At 34.9% G+C, this 20272-nt stretch overlaps 1 protein-coding gene across 1 annotated transcript; it reads right to left on the bottom strand.

Moving 5' to 3' along the window:
- Positions 1-847: 847 nt before the first annotated feature.
- On the bottom strand, positions 848-19334 carry LOC128222977 (uncharacterized). The gene is made up of 13 exons (XM_052932188.1): positions 19062-19334; positions 18754-18836; positions 17440-17617; positions 17035-17238; positions 16595-16852; positions 15569-15658; positions 15071-15166; positions 12375-12542; positions 11793-11968; positions 10299-10455; positions 5428-5600; positions 4168-4318; positions 848-1197 (listed from the first exon to the last, which is right to left on the bottom strand). The coding sequence occupies exons 1-13, from the start codon at positions 19150-19152 to the stop codon at positions 953-955; spliced, it is 2070 nt and encodes a 689-aa protein (XP_052788148.1). The 5' UTR covers positions 19153-19334; the 3' UTR covers positions 848-952.
- Between the last annotated feature and the right edge of the window lie 938 nt (positions 19335-20272).

A 20272-nucleotide genomic window follows, 5' to 3' on the forward strand; every position in this document is an offset into this window, starting at 1 on the left:
AAAACAAAACATAGTAAAGGCTCGGGCGTTTATAATTTTAGTATTCAAGTCTAGTGTAACTGTGTAACTGACCCGAGTTTTACTGCTTCATAGTAATAAACATTCCTTTAAAGTTTTATTAGTTTAAATATCTAATTAGCAAAAAAATAGAAAATTCTGCATACATATCATTTCTAAGAACAAACCTCAAATTCTCAAGCCATTCTAAATTAATATTTAGTTGCGAACAATGAGAGAAAAGAACTAAAAAATGGCAATATTTATAAGGATACTTTTTGTAAAGCACTACTCGTACTGATTTCTTATCGGACAATCATAAAACAAAATACTTTTTTATATATATTATGGTTCATTCATTTTCTTTGAAGTCGACTTTTTAAATCCTTAATTGTCATTGTTAGAACGCGTCACAAGCAGTTTGCAGTGTTACTTTGGCGCTGTTAAATGACAGGTAACTTTTTAGTTTCAGTATTATTTTGATACTTTAGTGAGCACAAACGCAATTGAACAGACACATTGTCTATTAATATTAACAACTATTCTTCTTATTACTTTCACTGTACATATTGAATTAGAAAATTGCTCAATGGTGTATCTTGGCAGAGAAACTTTGATATTTTTTCTAGTCCAGAGTCAAAATGCACTTATTCCGATATTCACTTATGCCTCAAGTCGGAGTTTGAATACTTAGAAAAACATAAATAAGCCATGAAGCTTAACTAAGGAAGAAAACATAAACAAAACGGGATAACATTTGAAAACGATCGAACCTATCAGTTGTCATATTCACCGTCTCCAACTGACCTACGCTTCGTTTATAATTTTTTTGAAGCAACAGAAAAATATAAATAAGTCATATGCTTCATTTATTGAAGGTGAAAGTAATATTTAAATTCACTATACGAAAACAATCATCAAGAATATTCAGTTGGTTGTAAAAACGCACACTTGTTTAATAATTTCTTCTATAGCATTGCAATAGCTCATAGACAATCCCGTCGACCCGTTCCCTTGCATGCCCATAACCATATGCTTTGCAGTACCCTGAATGTTTGTTATACATAATCATTTTACACTTGGGGTGTTCAATGCACTGAATCTGGCAATCCGTTTTATCTCTTGCTTTTTTATCCTGTAGAAGCCGACTCACCAATTCCTTAGCCAAAGGGCGATTTATAAACGGCCTCGAGCAGTTTCCTAGAAAGGAAAAGTATTATAATACTGTAACCAACTTCTGTCAAATACGACTGCATGCTGCAACATAATAAAATTGTCATGCATATTCATGTTGTGAAGAAAACATATTGCAAGCATGTGCTTGATTTTGTAAAGATTAAAGTCGTTGCAGTTGAAAATCAACTTGACAACTGGTGGAATTCCTTCTAGTAGATGTACTTTTTCAAACTGAATGATCTTTTTTTCAAATGCTTACATTTATTAAAAAAGAAATCGTTTTAAATATATATATAAGCCCTGTAAAGTAGAGAGAGACATTCGAAAAAGCCAATAACTGATTCAATTATTGTTTTGTGGCATAATTACTGTTTACTCATTAAATTAGGGATTTAAATTTGACAAAGATGCAATGCTAAACGATAACAATAGTTAATATACAGTTGAGCAATTTACAGAATAGTCAAGATAACAAAGAATGTTAAATAGTGTGCCAAATGTTTAGAACTTTGTTAAAGTTTAAAACGTAGTTAACTTCATTTTAGTTAACATTTACTTCTCCGTTATTTCAGATGTCCTCGTACATCATAAACTTTTTCACTTTTTAAAGTTAATACAGATGCTGTAAGGAGTTTATAAACTTGAACAAATTATGAATTATCGAAGAAACTAAGAAGATTAAATCTTAAAGACTTGATTGGAGCCAACATTGACTTACAAATTATATGTAGCAAGATCGTTCTCGTAAAATGAGTTTTTGGACAGAATTCATCTCTCAAGTCGGTGCAATGGGGTATTAGCGATAGAGGTTATAAAATACTATTTTCCTTTTACATATTGAAAACCCTTCCCTTTCATTACCGATCCAGATATCGTCCCGGGTTGGTTACCGGGCCCTTCTCCAGATTGTTCGGTATCGGGTCGAGAGAGAGATGTAGCGATCGAATCTGATCAGATAGACATTTTCTAATGATTTTTAGGTTGTGTTAACCAACAATTATATACACACTACATCACCCAAATGTATCGCTTATTTTCTGACATAGATATTTGTTACCTACGCGTACTAAATGTCTTTCTTTTACAAGCGCTAATTGTGCTCCATTGTCACCACAAGCCAATGCCCTAGTGTATTCGCAGTATGGTATGAAAAAACTATGAGATAATCGAGTTCGAAATAAGGATTGATAAATGGGTGTGAAATACCAAATCGGGGCCGTTATTTTTTTCGGAATAACATATTTAGGGAAATAACGGTTTTGGATCAACATTTAGTTAAACAAGGAAGGTATAATATCGGGAACGAAAAGTAATTTTAAAATAGCGATAATTCCGGATAAACTATGTTTGGAATAGCTGTATATCTGTACGATCAATTTCAATTTACCAAGCATTCGCTAAACATTCTGTTCAAATCCATTTAAACAATTGAAACAGTATTATTCAGGGATCTCCTAAGACCATTAACTTACTTTACAGACAGGCATAGTTAATGTTCTTTGAGTCAATGTAACATTAGGACGGAAGTAAGCCAATTTCTAATTCAGCAGTATGTATTTTAATCGCTTAGTTATACATGATTTTTTCTTATTGCAGATATTGAACTTAACTAAAAGTACAAGACACATTATTATTTTCCTTATCATATCAAGATCAATCAAACGTCAAACGTCATCCTTGACTCACGCTGTCTGCTCATTTTGTTTTATTTATGAATGAAAACTGCAACAGTTTCCGACGATAACAACATATTATTATCTTTATTGTATGTGTTTTGGTGACTTATTGGCAAAATGTCCGAAGGACTATAACACAACAAGCTTAATCTATGTCGGACTGATTCGAGTGAATCAAAACGGACCTACACGTAGCAGATAAACGCGAAACATCAGATGAGGATCGGCATCAATATTAAAGCTATTTATTTTCCAATTGTTCCCAAACCTGGCTGTATACATACCTTGTAGTTAGACCAATTACTCAAATCTATAGTTTTGCTATAGAATGAGTTCTCTTTGCAATATTAAATCAACATCTTCATTTAGAAAATCAGCTTTTAAAAAGGGGCAAAGCGTACAATTTTTTAAGACTTCTGCATCCACTTGTTACATTTTAAATGAATTTATGAGAAAGGGAATATGTATATGTACAGCAAATGTCATAAACGTCAGCTACAATTAACAGACATGTATACTACATCAATCTAAGACATAGAATATAAGTATCTTCCATGGCCGAGAGTCCAACATAGGTTCATCCCGACCCGAGCGAAGGGTGTTTTGCGGAAACGAAGTTTACTGAGTTTCCGCAAAACACACTGCACGAGGGTCGGCATGAAGCTATCTTACACGAGCGGCTATGGTAGATGCGTTTTCTCCCACCTCAGTTACACAAATTAAGTCAAAATGTATTTTTTGCTGGAACTCTTTTGTGCGTAGTGAAAACAATGCGTATGGATATTTGATAATTCTTGGGTGTCATGGATATGCGCGCATTGATTCAGATAATGTCAATAGTCAAATCTGTCTTTAAAAAGTACTTATGAGAGTGAAGCATTATTTCTTGAAAGGTGCTTGAAAATTGTTTTATGTTGACATTTGAAGCGAGAAATACATAATTAGCATTATAAATATTGCCACAAGACAAGATTTCCATGATGCTACAGACGACTGTCTTCAACAAGGGAGGTGATTACAATGTGATGGCCCGTGGGCAAGATAAGAATTTCTAGCATGGTTAAATTATTGGATCTACTTATCTGATGTGGGAGAAAAGAATTTCTAGCATGCTTGAATTATCGGATCTACTTAACTGAGGTGGGAGAAAAAAATATTCTAACACCGTGTTGCCATATCTTTCAGGATAATTTAATACAATTCCCCACAAAGCCTCGAGCAATGCATCACTAGTTTTGAAAAGAGAACGAAATGTCAAATGGTACGTTTATCTTTGTTCATAAAAGTATGATTACATATCAATCATTTCATGACATACCTTCTGGGTAAAGAACTGTACTTCCGTCGAGTATGTAGTTTCTAATGCTGTATCGAAACACGTATAAATCGTCCGTGTCTTCAACATGAATGGTAACATAATCTGGTAACCAGTAGACGTATCTTCCAGAGCTAAGAACAATCCTCTTTATCTGAAGATCACAAATGTATGCAAAAAAACAACACGAAGGATAATGACAAAAAACTGTACGAGTGACATATTTCTAACAAAAACATTACATTTCAGAGTATGATCATGGCTATCGTTATTTATGATATTATTCAAACATAATTGATCGAGCTACGTGTAAATTTAGTATGAACTTATTTTTCAATTTCATCATATCATACTTGGGTTTCTTAAATATTCGCAGTATGGTTGAATTAATATGGTTTGATAGCTTTAGGAAGAGCGTCTCCTGATTAATATAACATTTAATATATAGTATTCAGTGACACAGCTTTTTAGTTAGTGTTTAACATTATTTCGCTATACAATGATTACAAAACATACTCAAGCTCGTTTGTAGGATTAACTTAAGATATAAACACTTGTAAATATTGTTATTATTTGAGCATGGGCAGACGATTTGTTTCTTCTTACAAATATTTGTTTTTCTTATTTTTTTTTTAAATTTTCAATTTAGTGCCATCTCTGAAATCAAGGCCGACTGTTTCATAGAATGTCTTGTCGTATCTTACAAAGATGACCATGCGCCGCACTTTGGGACTGCTGATAAGACGTTGGCTCATAAAGAGATAACATTAAAAAGAAATGGCGTTATAATCTAAATTCCCTATGACTTAAATTGTATATTTCTTGCACTTTTTATAGAGCAAAAAGCCAATAGTACTAATAAAGCAACACAACCTTCTAAACGAATCAACATGAATTATACCCAAATGAAACTTATCGGTACTCTTGGATGTCATGGAAACAGAAATTGCTTAGTTAGTTTTGCACACATCTATAATGTCTCATTGTTTACAAATGACCATTTAATTACTTAGAAATATATACGTAGAACCAAATTCGCGCGTTGCTTATATTCAACTGTCATAAAAGTTTTTCTTGTCTAGCATATGATCGCAATCTTATTGGGAATCCAAAATGATGAACGAAAACCTTTTTTTCAAATATGCATTATGTCCTGAGAGTTGATGTTATAGATATACATAGTTTACCGATTTGGACAGAACAGGTATGAGATGCAAGCAAATTATATGCACATAATGTTAAATTAAGAATTCGTTTTACAACCTTTCCAATGTTTCTCATAATCAGCCACTCTTCTGCAATTTTTCCCTGGTAAAGTGTTTGATTCAATTTTGTCCAACCTGTGCTACCGTTGCTTCCATATATCCATATGTAAACATTTTGTTTTTTCCAGTTCCTATAGTAGCTGGTTTTCACCCGAATTCTATACGATGACCCTGCAATAAAAACAATAAATGTTCAAATTTCTCAATCAGGAACGACATATTTTTTTGTTTTTGTTTCCTGTTTTGCACAATTGTTTCTAGTATAGTCCACACATTGCAAACTTACATAATAACCATCCTTAAGTGATTCAAACTAAAGTTGAAATAGAATTTACCGTCATCACATGCTAATTAAAATTTTATTTATCAAAATCATGAGACGCATGATTTTACTGCATGATATGATCTATGCACGTGCAGTAATAAAATACATATATTCGGGAATCCCCGTCAATACGTAATTATTTATTTATGATCCATATTTCTTTCAATTACCATTCTTATATTTCAAATATTTGAAACAAAATATTGCACAATCTTGGATAAAAATGTTAAAGAAATGTTCAATAGAAAAAGATCATCTCGGTAAGCAATTTTACGCAATGTGTAGACTATACTGGAAATGTGTGTGCAATGTGTGGACTAAACTGGAAATGAGTGTGCAATGCGAGGGCTATACTGGAAATGCGTGTACAATGTGTGGGCTATACTGGACATGTGTGAGCAATGTGTAGGCTAAACTGGAAATGTGTGTACAATGTGTGGGCTATACTGGACATGTGTGTGCAACATGCTGGCTATATTGGGAAATGAGTCTGCAATGCGAGGGCTATAGTGAACATGTGTGAGCAATGTGTAGGCAATACTGGAAATGTGTGTGCAATATGTGGGCTATACTGGACATGTGTGTGCAAAGTGTTGGCTATACTGCAAATGAGTGTGCAATACGAGGGCTATAGTGGACATGTGCGTGCAATGTGTGGGCTATACTGGACATGTGTGTGCAATGTATGGGCTATACCGGACATGTGTGAGCAATGTGTAGGCTATATTGGAAATGAGTGTGCAATGTGTGGGCTATACTGGACATGTGTGTGCAAAGTGTGGGTTAAACTGGACATGTGTGTGCAATGTGTGGACTATACTGGACATGTGTGAGCAATGTGTAGGCTATACTGGAAATGTGTGTGCAACGTGTGGGCTATACTGGACATGTGTGAGCAATGTGTGGGCTATACTGGACATGTGTGTGCGATGTGTGGACTATACTGGACATGTGTGAGCAATGTGTAGGCTATACTGGAAATGTGTGTGCAACGTGTGGGCTATACTGGACATGTCTGTACAATGTGTGAGCTATGCTGGACATGTCTGTACAATGTGTGAGCTATGCTGGACATGTGTGTGTAATGTGTGTGCAATGTGTGGGCTATACTGGAAATGCGTGAACAAAGTGTGGGCTATACTGGACATGTGTGTGCAAAGTGTTGGCTATACTGGACATGTGTGTGAAATGTGTGTGCAATGTATGGGCTATATTGGAAATGCGTGTACAAAGTGTGGTCTATACTGGACATGTGTGTGCAAAGTGTTGGCAATACTGGAAATGTGTGTGCAATGTGTGGGTTATACTGGACATGTGTGTACAATGTGTGGGCTATACTGGAAAAATGTGTACAATGTGTGGGCTATACTCTAAATGTTCGTGCAATGTGTGTGCATGTCGTTGGCTATACTGGAAATGTATGTGCAATGCGTGGGCTATACAGGAAATGTGTGTTCAATGACTGGAATATACTGGAAATGAGTGTGCTATGGATCTGCTATACTGAATCTGTGTGTGCAATGGCTAGAAAATACTGGATATGTATGTGCAATGCGTGGGCTATACTGGATATGTGTGTGCAATGGATGGACTATACTGAAAATATGTGTGCAATGTGTGAACGATATCGAAAATGTGTGTGTCATGTATAGGCTATACTAGAAATGTGTGTACAGTGTGTGGGCTATGCTGAAAATATGTGTACAATATGTGGGCTATACTGGATATGTGTGTGCAATGGATGAGTTATACTGAAATTGTGTGTGCAATGTATGGACCATACTGGAAATGTGTGTGCAATTCCTAGGCTATACTGGAAATATGTGTGCAATGTTTGGGCTAAACTGGAAATATGTGTGCAATGTATTGACTATACTGGATATGTGGGTGCAATGGATGGGCTATTATTGATACTGGAAATATGTTGCAATGAATGAGCTCTACTGGAAATGTGTGTGCAATGTGTGGGCTATACTGAAAATGTGTGTTTCATGTATGTACTATACTGGAAATGTGTTTGCAATGCGTGGGCTATACTGGAAATATGTCGTCATTATGTGGGCGTTATTGGAAATGTGTGTGCAATGCTTGGGCTATACTGTAAATATGTGTACAATGTGTGGGTTATACTGAAATTGTGCGTTTCATGTATGTACTATACTGTAAATGTGTGTGCAATGTGTGTGCTATACTGGTATAATGTGTACAATATGTAGGCTATACTGGAAATGCGTGTGCAATGTATGGGCTATACTGAAAATGTGTGTGTCAAGAATGGGCTGTACTGAAAATGTTTGTGAAATGCATGGGTTATACTAGAAATATGTGTGCAATGGATGGGCTATAGTGGAAATGTGTGTGCAATGTGTAGGCTATTCTGAACATGTTTGTGCCAAGAATTGACTGTACTGGACATATGTGTGCAATGCGTGGGCTATACTGGAAATATGTGTACAATATGTTGGCTATACTGAAAATGTGTGTACAATGCTTGGGCTAAGCTGGTAATATTTGTTCAATGTATGGGCTATACTAAAAATGTGTGTGGAATGTGGGAACTATGCTGGAAATGTGTGTGCAATGCGTGGGCTATACTGGAAATGTGTGTGCAATGTGCGGTCTATACTGGAAATGTGTGTACAATGCGTGGGCTATCTGGAAATGTGTGTGTTATGGGTGGGCTCTACAGTAAATGTTGGTGCAATGGGTGCAACGTGTGGACTATACTGAAAATGTGTGTGCTATGCTTGGGCTATACTGAAAATGTGTGTGCAATGCTTGGGCTATACTGTAAACGTGTGTGCAATGCGTTGGCTATACTGGAAATGTGTTTCCAATATGTGGCATGTACTGAAAATGTGTGAACAATGTGTGGGCAATACTTGATATGTGTGTGTAATGGATGAGCTATACTGGAAATAAGTGTGCAATGGGTGGGCTATACTGAACATGAGTGTGTCATATATGGACTATACAGGAAATGTGTGTGCAATTCCTAGGCTATACTGGAAATATGTGTACAATATGTTGGCTATACTGGAAATATGTGTGCAGTGTATGGGCTATACTGGAAATGTTGAGCAATTTGTTTGCTATACTTAAAATGTGTATACAATGTGTGGACAATACTGGAAATATCTGTGCAAAGGGTTGGCTTTACTTGATGTAAAGGGTGGACAATACTGGAAATGTTTGTGCAATGGGTGGGCTATACTGGAATTATGTATGCAATAGGTGGACTATACTGGAAATGTGTCTGCAATGTGTGGTCTATACTGAATTGTGGGGACTATACTAAAATTGTGTGTGCAATGCTTGGGATATACTTGAAAAATGTACAATGCGTGGGCTATACTGCAAAATGTGTGTGCAATATGTGTACTATACTTGAAATGTGTGTGCAATATATGGACTATACTGGAAAAGGGGGTGCGATGTGTCGGCTATACTGGAAATGTATATGATATATTTGGACTATACTGGAAAAGTGTGTGCAATACTTTGGATATACTTGAAATCAGTGTGTCATGTGTGGACTATACTGTAAATGTGTGTGATATATTTGGACTATACTGGAGATGTGTGTGCAATGTGTGGACTATACTTGAAATATGTGTGTAATACTTAGACTATACTGAAAATATGTTTGCAATAAGGTGACTATACTGTAAATGTGTGTGCCATAAGGTGACTTAACTTGAAATGTGTGAAATGCTTGGAATATACTCGAAATGTGTGTACAATGATTGGGCTATACTGGAACTGTGTGTATAATGTGTGTACTTTACTGGAAATGTATGTGCAATACATAGGCTATACTGGCAATGTGTTGGCTATACTGGAAATGTTTGTCCAATTGGTGGAATATACTTAAGGACTTTTTCCTGACCATGACCAAAAGGTGCAAATTTTCTCTAAGGGACATTGTTAAAATTTAACAATTATTTAAGGACATATCCGGTGCCGATGTTCAAATATCATTTAAACGCTTTCACATCCTTACATTTACAATTTGCAACACATTTTTGTTCTGTACAGCGTGGTCTAATGGACACGGATCTCTTGTGTACACAACATGAGGTAGGGCTTTAGGAAGTGATGTGATGTAACTGACCTTCTCATTTCAATGTTTTGTGATAAGTGCAGCCAGATAAATGATTTGTTTTTTCTTACTGTTCCGATGCACTGACTTTATCAATTATTGGTATGCGAGTTGTTAGACTTGTGATAAACTATGTAATTTACCGTAAGTGTGAGATGATTTCCTGAACAATGATAGAAGTCATAAAAACATATAGAAATGCTTGTGTCTAAAACTATGAGGTGAATGACAAATAAAGATATGTTTTAAAGCTGACATTTCCCAATGCTCAGATGCATGAAGTAAGAATATGTTGCAAAGTTTAAAAAATAGAGCATAAACTGTAGCCAGTTGTATGAAACTGGTCAATTACATGGTTAGGACAAAAAGGTTTACTGGTCAATAGTTATTTGATATTAACCTTTAACCAATCAATAAACATTCAGACATAAAGGAGGCTTACCTGCTGGATAAAGATAGATGCTTGTGTCGTCGATTTCCGCACCGTGTACAAATTGGTAATACTCTCCTCTAGATACATTTTCTATTAGTACGGAAGCCGGTATCCAACCATCGTTTGTATATGATCTGGCTTTTACACCAAGTTGGATTTTGGAGACCTGCAACGTTAATATAGGGTTAATACACCTTTTTGAGGTCTTTATTATCTGCAAAGGCCCGCAAAATGGTTAACAGCCCGAGTGCGTAGCACGAGGGTTGTAATCTATTTTAAGGGCCTTTGCAGATGGAAAAGACCGAAAAAGGTGTATTATCGCTATTATTGCATAAAATACACACCATGAGGAACGTTAAAAAAGCTGTTAAATGTCACGAAAATGCAAAAACAGTTCAAAATAACTTCCATAACAGGTACTTGTGTGACGTCACAAGTGATTTCATTGAAAAAGTTTTACATTTAGCTCGAATGGGGCCGCAACATAACTCGGCAGTTGCATTTTTGTTTCGACGCCATATTTTGCAGTGTTCATTCGTTTGGAAAGTGCGCTTTTTTAAATTGACTGGATTACTTGCATTATTTACATACAATACCTATTGGGTAGTCGATTAATTACCGATATATTCCTACTTTAACATTTATTTGTTTTGACAACTAATTTAAGCCTGAAAAAAAATGTTAACATGTTCTTGGTAAAATGTTCAGCATCTTCAACATCAGAGAAAAAAATATTTAAATTTTCTTTGTTCATTGCATACGACGTAATGGAATCATATCCATATAAGTCGTTTGTTCTGAATAAAATCGACAGAATTAACTCAAGTTCGCATAAGTTAAACGTTTAAGACTTAATTTAGTGCATTTAAAGCAAACAAATAGTCAAAACAACTGCGGAAAGTACTATCTAGTTAACACCCATCAGCTTGCCAGGAAAGACAACTCGGAAGAAAATATATAAGTTAAATTCGGTTCATTTCATTTGTTGATATCTGTTTAAAGCTATATATGCTGAAATTTATTTTTGTGCAAAAGTTGGCATCGTTGACACACTTTCGGTCAGAAACCAGGTCGCTCAGTGCCCAGACTATTGTTATGATGCGAGCCCTGATAGCGCTTATGTAAAACAAAAGGCCGGTCATTAACGGCATGTGAATTTACTGAATAATGCACGTTTTCTTACGATAACGCCCTGGTTTTTGGGTTTTAACACACCACTATAACGTACCGAAAACAATACAATTATAGTTGTTTAAAGTTTTTTGTAGATAATAAATTTTAACTGCGATATTATAACCGTTAAAATACGTTTTTGTTATAGTTCAAACCAAATGACAATTGCACAACTCAATTTGGCATGTGTGGGCCTCTTTGTTAAAGACCAAAATTTATTTTGGAATCCTTTTCAGATTTCTTAAGAACTACATCAGCATTATTTTAAGTGAATGAAAAAGTATCAACATACATTCGATGAGACTTTAACTTTCTTCAAAGAGGAAATACCTTTCCGACGTCAACAAAATGGCCATTCGTAAGATCCACATCACCAGCCTCAAACTCTCCATGTAAGATAATTTTGCCGCTGTTCTCTATGGAACCATACATGTACAAGTACACCTCCCCATTTGTGCCCGCAAACCAATCGTCAGCAGTTTTCACAGTTATACTGTAACTTGCTCCTGCAATGAAGAATATCATCGCAATAATAAGTAAGAGATGCAGAACATAGACAAAACGTAGAGGATAAAAAGAGTAATAAAGAGAAGTATTATGACACAGGCTCTGTGTTCTAAGTTCAAAGTTGGTTCATACACTCAATATAAACAGAGTTTAAAAACATTAGGAAATTATAAATAAAAAGTATTACGAGGCTATTTGCAGTCACATAATAAATACAGATAAGAAAAAGGTATACATTGATATTAGAATTATCTTAACACAAAATGTTTTAAATGCTTGTTTTATTGTGACTTTAATTCTTATTGTAGGAATCAAAACATGAACTGTATTATTCACACAAAATAACATTATATAAGATATTCCTTTTGGTGAAAGCGACATTAGTTTTAACGTAACACGAGTTACCTTTCAAACAGCTGACTTGCTCGGACCAGTGACCATTAACACAAGTAATCTGTCCTTTTAAACTGGGTATATTTCCACCGGAGCAGCTTTCATGGGTTACAGTGTATGTGTCTCCATTTCGGTAAAACGCATCATTTCCTTTATCAATCGGAGCTTGACATCCCTCCTCTGAAAAGTAAAAATAACAGTAGAAATATAAAAATGTGTAATGCCACAAGACAATAATCTAATCATTTCAATTATGTCAGTCGGAGCCGGATGAAAGTAGAAAACAGAGTTGTGTTACATGTATGACGCAATGTGGTAACAATTTAAATATATACGATTTGTTTATTTCTGTGTAAACTGTCGAAGTACAATCATATAATGCATTTTAAGCAAATGAAGTTTGCTAGTCTTAGTCCTAAATCCTAATTTAAATGTCAAGAAGACACAAGAAATACGAAATATTAAAAACGCACGCATGACAATACACTGCGTACATTTTACACATTTAAATATAGCATTTATCAAAACAGTTCTAGGCTATCATAGAACGTTTAATAAAGAAAGAAACCGCTATGGTCAGCTTAATATTTTTTAAGTGCAAATAGTATACATAGGGCGTACAATTTAACTTATTGCAATATCAAAATGTTTTTAATTTTAATGCAATATCATGTTTCACGCATTTGACTTGTATGATCATAATAAAAAGCGTTAGATAACAAAATGTTCACCTTCAGAGAAGGATGTTGAATTAATAGCTACGTGGCCACAAATTCCCGAGTTGAAAAAGTGTCAAAATATTGTTAATATTGTTTTATCTGAACCTAAATCATATGCTTGTTGATTTGATCATTAAAGTAAAATAAGTTAAATATGATAATGCAATTCAATTTAAAAAAAACACAAACAATTACGACATCAACCAATATTAAGCGCTTTTCATAATCATCATTGTGTTTTTCTGCATTACACCATATGTAATATTACAATAACTATCCGCTTGCTTGTTAACAACTTTAATCGGATACAATACTTGCTTTATTGGTAATACTCCAGCATGTCATACGTTTACTTCCATTCTGTTTTAGTTATACAGATTTATTTGAATAAAATTGTTCTCTTCCATTAAAATCCTACGAGGGGATCATTATGTTTACTCTTGATTTCATGTGAAACATTCTTAAAACGTTCGCCACATTATTCATTTACACACGAAATGTCGTCAAGAACATATAGCAAAAGTATGACATAGTTTAAACGGTCTTGACGTCACCATTTAGATGAAAGGGAAATCGCTAAAGGTAAAGTGTTTATACTTCTTACTGGATATCATGTTGGTATTCATTGTAATTATAAAAATAACGATAAAATACATATTTTGATTTAAATTTTAAAATTACATATAAACGTACATAAGCATCATTAAGTTTGTGATTTGTGGAACTTTTTCTCAAAACGGTACGTACTGCTTGGGGCTGGTCTAACGGTCAATTATTAAAACATGGAAGAATAAAAATATTTCGAAATTGCCATATTACCGTCATAGACGTGTAATGTTGTGTCCGTGGACATTCAAGGTCCTTGATACTTGAACAGCCCCTACTTCCGCTTAGAACATTCAAACTGCATACACACGTTTGTTTTACATCACTTGATTTAAACGCAAACGTAAAATTTGCACTAATCAAACAACGGCTTCCATTGCGATGAATCTAGTGAAATAGTGTATATTCCCCGGAAAGGATACCTGACAAACAAGGGTGCCCTGATTCATAATCCGTAACATAAGCGCATTGTGCAATAGTTCGTTTCAAAATAATTAATTGTATAAACTTTAGAATAAGTATGATTCATGTAAGGGTGTCGTATTTTTTTTTCAGAAAAATAATTAAAAAAAACCCTGCAAAACTGTTGTCAATAAGATAATTGAGCGATTTTTTTTTCTAATTTAAAATAATTTTAGTATTGAAAATATACTCATGAAATATTATCTGAGATTATTGTTGCAATCAAAGTATAGAACAGAGCTTTTGAAACTATGTATACTTGTTAAGGATTCTTTAAATCAGGTCCTCTATAATTAATGGATGAACTTAATAGAGATAAAATTGATTATCCTCTGATTTAGATAGATTATAACAATTACAATAGTTTCCCAAATCGTTGAAACATATTAAGTTATGTTTTGTTTTGGGTTAGTACTATTAAACCGGGTTTATGTTTAAACTTTTTGCTACTGAGCTTGTTTCTGTAGCTTTTCGCATAAACATTGTTTGTACACATACTCCTTTGTACTAAATTGTTTGTTACTATTGTTACTATGCATACAGGTTGACATTGATCATTAAAACATTTGTGTTGTTGACAATGTATATAGTACAAGGCGAAAAAACACTGTCTGTAAAAAACAAATCCTCTGTATGGAATTAGTTTCAGGCTCATGCTACTGTTATGCCCCATATTTTGTTGCATATAAGTATAAAACAATAATGAAATGGTATTACTTACAAATATTGCAATAATGTGTACCTATAGAAGTATTGGTAAAGTCCACAAATATAAACATTGCTATGTTTCAATTTATTTATAATTTTTGTTTATGTTTAAACTTTGGATAAGTTTGGAAATTATGATTGTTTTTTTCAGTGACTAAATGTTGTTAGAATTTCCTTTAGTATTAAGACAGACCATCAAGAATGTTGACTTGCCCGTTTGGCACATATAGCCAGAGAATCCTTCTGGACAGCTACACCTACTTGGAGAGGTACATGTCCCACCGTTTTGACATCCACTAGGACAAAGAGCTGGAATATATATCTAAAGCTATAATTTCTAGCTAACGAGGCACGATACCTCGTAAAATGCAAACGTCACTTTTTCATCCAAAGGTTCAACTTCGCTGACAATTTTTAATTCAATTATAAGAATTGTTTTAATTTTGTTTTTCAATTCTATCTCTTGATAAACATTTTGTTTTTGTTTTTACCATGGATACCTTAACACAACTTATTTTCGCAGACGACGTTAAATATTATTAAAAAATACAAACTAAAAACAGTAAATATATATGAGAAACATACGAAATAAATTGAAAATCCAAACATGTTCATTAGTAATGGTGAAAATGTTCTCATACACGAATACGAATATACATGCAATAACCTGATACAAGACGTTATACAAAGGCCTATCTCTGTGTTACTTACGTGTTTCACACTGCTCTCCAGTAGAGTTTGGTGGACATTCACAATGCTTATCTCGAATACATGTTCCTCCATACCGACACTCACACTTTGCTTGAAACAGAGAGGTGATAGTTTTAACGAGCCGCTTTTTAAACTCTTATTGTTTAATTTATCGATGTGGTTTATCCTTTTAATCTTTCGAGAAACATTTTATTACTATTTCTTTATCACGTCTTTTTTGACTGAAGATTGTGTCTGTCATGCTTCGCAAATGAAACAACAATCAGAGGAACAATATAAACATTTGTTCAAGCATACTGACCAATGCTGGAAATTGATCTTAGACCCCTATGATGAGTCACAGCTAAAAATCGCGCCAGTTTTAACTATTGTAATATGTATTTTTTATGTTGCAATTAAACAAAATCAAAAACCATTTTTGGATCAAAATATAATAACAAACTCCTTAAAAATTAGATACACACATGCGATTTTAGATAAAATGACCAACAACTGTGTTTTAACATCATTTGTTTGTGCATGCACTAACACTTTGCTTGAATTGGAGGTCTTTTATCAAATATCCACTTGGGCAAGCAACGTTACCGACTTTCACACGTCCCCTCGAATCCGCGCAAAAAATACACGGGCTATACATATATGATGCTTTAAGCACGTTTCTAAAGAAGTAAGCTCCATGTGATCACGTAATAACCAATAGAATACGCCAAATCGACAGACGGCTTTTTTTCCTTTGGTGTGTGTAGACGATTGACAGACTATGCATGTTGCACCACATTCGAAACTCAATCCGGAGTAAATTTAATTATCAAGCAATGCTATAAAGCCTTAAAATACTAATTTGCATACAGTAAAAAATATAGTTGGAAAAATACCACCAAAATCAAAGAAAACCCTAACTTAATATGCTTTAAATGATTGTCCAAGCATTTCCGATGTGCTTAACCCCGTCGATAGTTTAAGATGAAGGACTATGTTTCTAAGAAAACTTCTTTTAATCAAATAGTGCAATTATGTGGTTTATACCTGGTCGACATTTGGGAAACGTTCCTTTGTTGCCTAACGACCATGAATCACCTCTTCTGTTAGCTTCCAACCATTTTCCCCGGTCACATCTAAACCTCCGATTTCTTGGCTCGTATTTTATGTTGTTCGCTCCAATTTCACAGTTAAAGTCCACGAAGTTTCCATGAGCAATCGCTTCCATTGATGAAGCAGTGACAAACATTCTTCTGTATTTAAGAGTCATCCCTTGCTCAATATGACTGTCTAATGTACAGTTAACTGGAAAATAAATGCAAATTTGCTTAACAATTCACGCAAAAGGTTCTTTATATTACTTTTCAATCAAACAACCAACATGATGACATTCAATTTCCGCAATATTTTATTGCAATGCGCAACTATAGCATTTTTACTTACACGTTAAAATGTGAAATGAGCCAATGAATATGTATATAGTATACCTGGATTGCACTTGGCTTTCCTTCCATTGCACACCAAGGCAGGGTTGTCTCTGTCACATGAACAGCTGTATCTCTCGTACAAGAGACTGTGAGCATTGACGTAACCCTCGTTGCACTCAACCGATTGGCCGTTATCTGTGACAATGCCATTTTGTACAGTCATGCATCCCTCCGGACTAGTAACGGCAGTATCGGAAGTGTCCACTGTTAAAAGAGATAATTCTTTAAAAGCACATAGCTTGAATATATTCAATTTAAATGCACTCATTATAACATACATTGAACTATATTACCATGTCTATGAAAAATAAAATGCCGTCGGCTTTATCTTTCCTTCTTAAAAACTTGCTGAATGTATTTCCAAATCGCTATTAGCTCCTTAAAGCCTATAACGTTTTTCCTTACCATCGTCACAAACCAGGGTATAATCTGAGAGCACACCATCTGTACAATTAACTATCTTATGAATAAGTCTTGTTGGCGGACTAATTTCTTCTCCATCATCGTCATCGTAATTAAGGGAGTAACCTTCGTAGTAATCCTTACATTCCTTCTCCGCTCTAGACTGTTTGCCATTAGGTATCTACAACAATAGAAAATACAATTATTACTACATTACTACACACGATGATTTGTTTCACATCATTTATATATTATTTAATATATTTTGCATTTTGGCTAAGAATGTTATATAATTTAATGCAAAATAAGTGTTATGTTATGATATGTTATGATACATCGTCCAAAAAGACCAACTATACTGCGCTATGGGCATGTAGGCAGTTTAGTGTGTCGGTATTTGATTGGTCGTATACACGTCTAGGGTTGCCCCCCCCCCCCCCCCCCCCTCAGAATGATTTATTTTACCGAACGTCCCAAGGCGGCAACACCATCATTTAGTGGTATTAACGAAATTTTGCATTTTGTCACTGAGGTTTGTTGGACTTTGTTTCTTTTGCCTTTGAACAAGTTCATAATCGTTGATTGATGCCTGGTCCCAATATCACAAATCTTGGCGCACGTGAGTTTGGTTAAGGGTCACCAAGCCGGCCAAGTGTTGTATAATGTTGTAGTAACTTGTGTGGCAATCATTGTAATATAAATAAGTTTGAACTTATATCGCAAATAAAATCTTAATTTCAACTCATTTTTTACGAAAGATCAGATCATAGCATGGTTATATGTAAACCTTTGTCATTGTCTTAAAGACCAGTTATTCTTATGCAAGAAATATACTTGAGCAATTGTTAAAAACAATAAATTGTACTTTTGGCTGTAAACTTTTTATTTCAGAATCTCGACCAATGTTTTAATTCATCACTTTCTATGAGTGAATGTACATTTAAAACGTGTAAAACGATAAACGAGACTATGATTGAACTGAAGTATTTATTGGAGCATCGACCTCCCCTTTAGTCTCCATGATTATATTATTGCTATCACGTGGTGGTCATTGTGCCTAACTGTTATAATCATAACTATCTATATCTAGAAACCATTATATTCGAATTAATAACCCTTAAGTTTATTGCTGTTGAATCAGTAAATGGACCTTTATGTAGATCATAGAAATACTCCTTTAAACTATGATCAAAGACTTAATATTCCAGAACATCCCTAGTCTCAAATAAGGTAGGGCGACCAATTCAAAAATACACGACGAAACTAACTACATGGCACGCTCGTTTATGAGTTTAACTCGTTAAGCAATCCCCTTACCTTCGTCCCCTCTTTTAATTTCTCGCCGGAAAGTGTCACAAATTGTACATCGGTGGTCTCAGGTATGGTGCAGTTAAGCACGCCTAGATGAAACACATTTTATATTCAACCAAAACGTTTTTGTAGACAGTTTGAAGGTGATTGATAGAATAAAGCACAGGGATATGGATAACCGAAACATGTACCATAGCGTGTGTATGATCTTAGTGATATGCGTGACAAGCTTGTATCAAATAAAGAATTAGAATGACGTAAATTAATTAACTTGGATATTTTCCATTCTGATTTATTAAATTTTTACAGCTTACCATGATCATTATCAATTGGTGATGTGGTTTCGTCACTTGGAACAGTCGTTGTTTCATTGTCAGGTGAGCTTGGTTTTATCGTAGGATCCATGTTTTCTGGTTGATCTATACTCTCTTGTGATAGTTCACATTGTTTGTTTCCTATCGTGCCGTTATTGCATGTCAGAGTGAAGTGTGCGTCAGTGTTTTCATAATCAGAGTAGTCAGGATATGAATAATAGTCATAAACCTCACTGTTTTTGATACTATATCCTTCATGGCAAGTTACCGTGATCTGAAATGGTAACCAGTCATATCAGGTACCTAACAAAAATATGTAAATTATTGATGCCAGGTGACCCCATGTTAGTATTGTATTATTTGAAAGGGTTATGTGTTCATACAAAAGAATAACATAATTTAACGAAAAAAGTAAAACAATTATTTCTGTTTGTTCTTTTGCTTGAAACATATATCGTTAACGTCAGATTTCAGTTCGAGAAAAAGAACAAATATGTAAATTGAAATAACTTTATGAATTATGTCATTTATTTTACACTCAAGTAGTAATCAGCAATAAATACTTTCAAATGCTACTTTAATGGTATGCGGACATCGGACATCTGCATTTAAAAATATAGTTAATGTAGCTATCAAAGGAAGAGCCTATATGTGGGCCAGATACCTTATTCAATAATTGCCACCATAATATTTACTTATAATAAATGCAACTGGCTTTTATATTTGATATGAGCAATGAACATATTTGTGTAAATGAAAGTGGTTTTGTAAAGCGAGAACGAGCCTTACATGTATGGTAGGGGTCAGTAGGGCTTATATTGCCCATATACGCACAATGTTGGGCTAAGGACGGGGCCAGACTAAAATCCTCGTAGTATTAACAGTTTCCCCGAATGTATCACACCGCCAGGTAACCCTTGGATACAGTGCCATTGGTCCCCTTGCTCGTTTTTAAGGCATCCGCACCACAGCAGTGTCTGAATATGGGCCAAATTGGCATGGGGGATCGAGTTCATGTCCCTATCCCGCATAGCCTGCCTAAAATCCTAGGGTATTCACATGTGCCATCACCTAGGGCCAGGTCTCGGCTACACAGTGACATAGGTCCCTATGGTCCCCTTGCTCGTTTCTGCGAGAACGAGCCTTACATGTATGGTAGGGGTCAGTAGGGCTTATATTGCCCATATACGCACAATGTTGGGCTAAGGACG

This window comes from Mya arenaria, chromosome 17, assembly GCF_026914265.1.
Source record: "Mya arenaria isolate MELC-2E11 chromosome 17, ASM2691426v1".
In the NCBI taxonomy this organism is placed as follows: Eukaryota; Metazoa; Mollusca; class Bivalvia; order Myida; family Myidae; genus Mya; species Mya arenaria.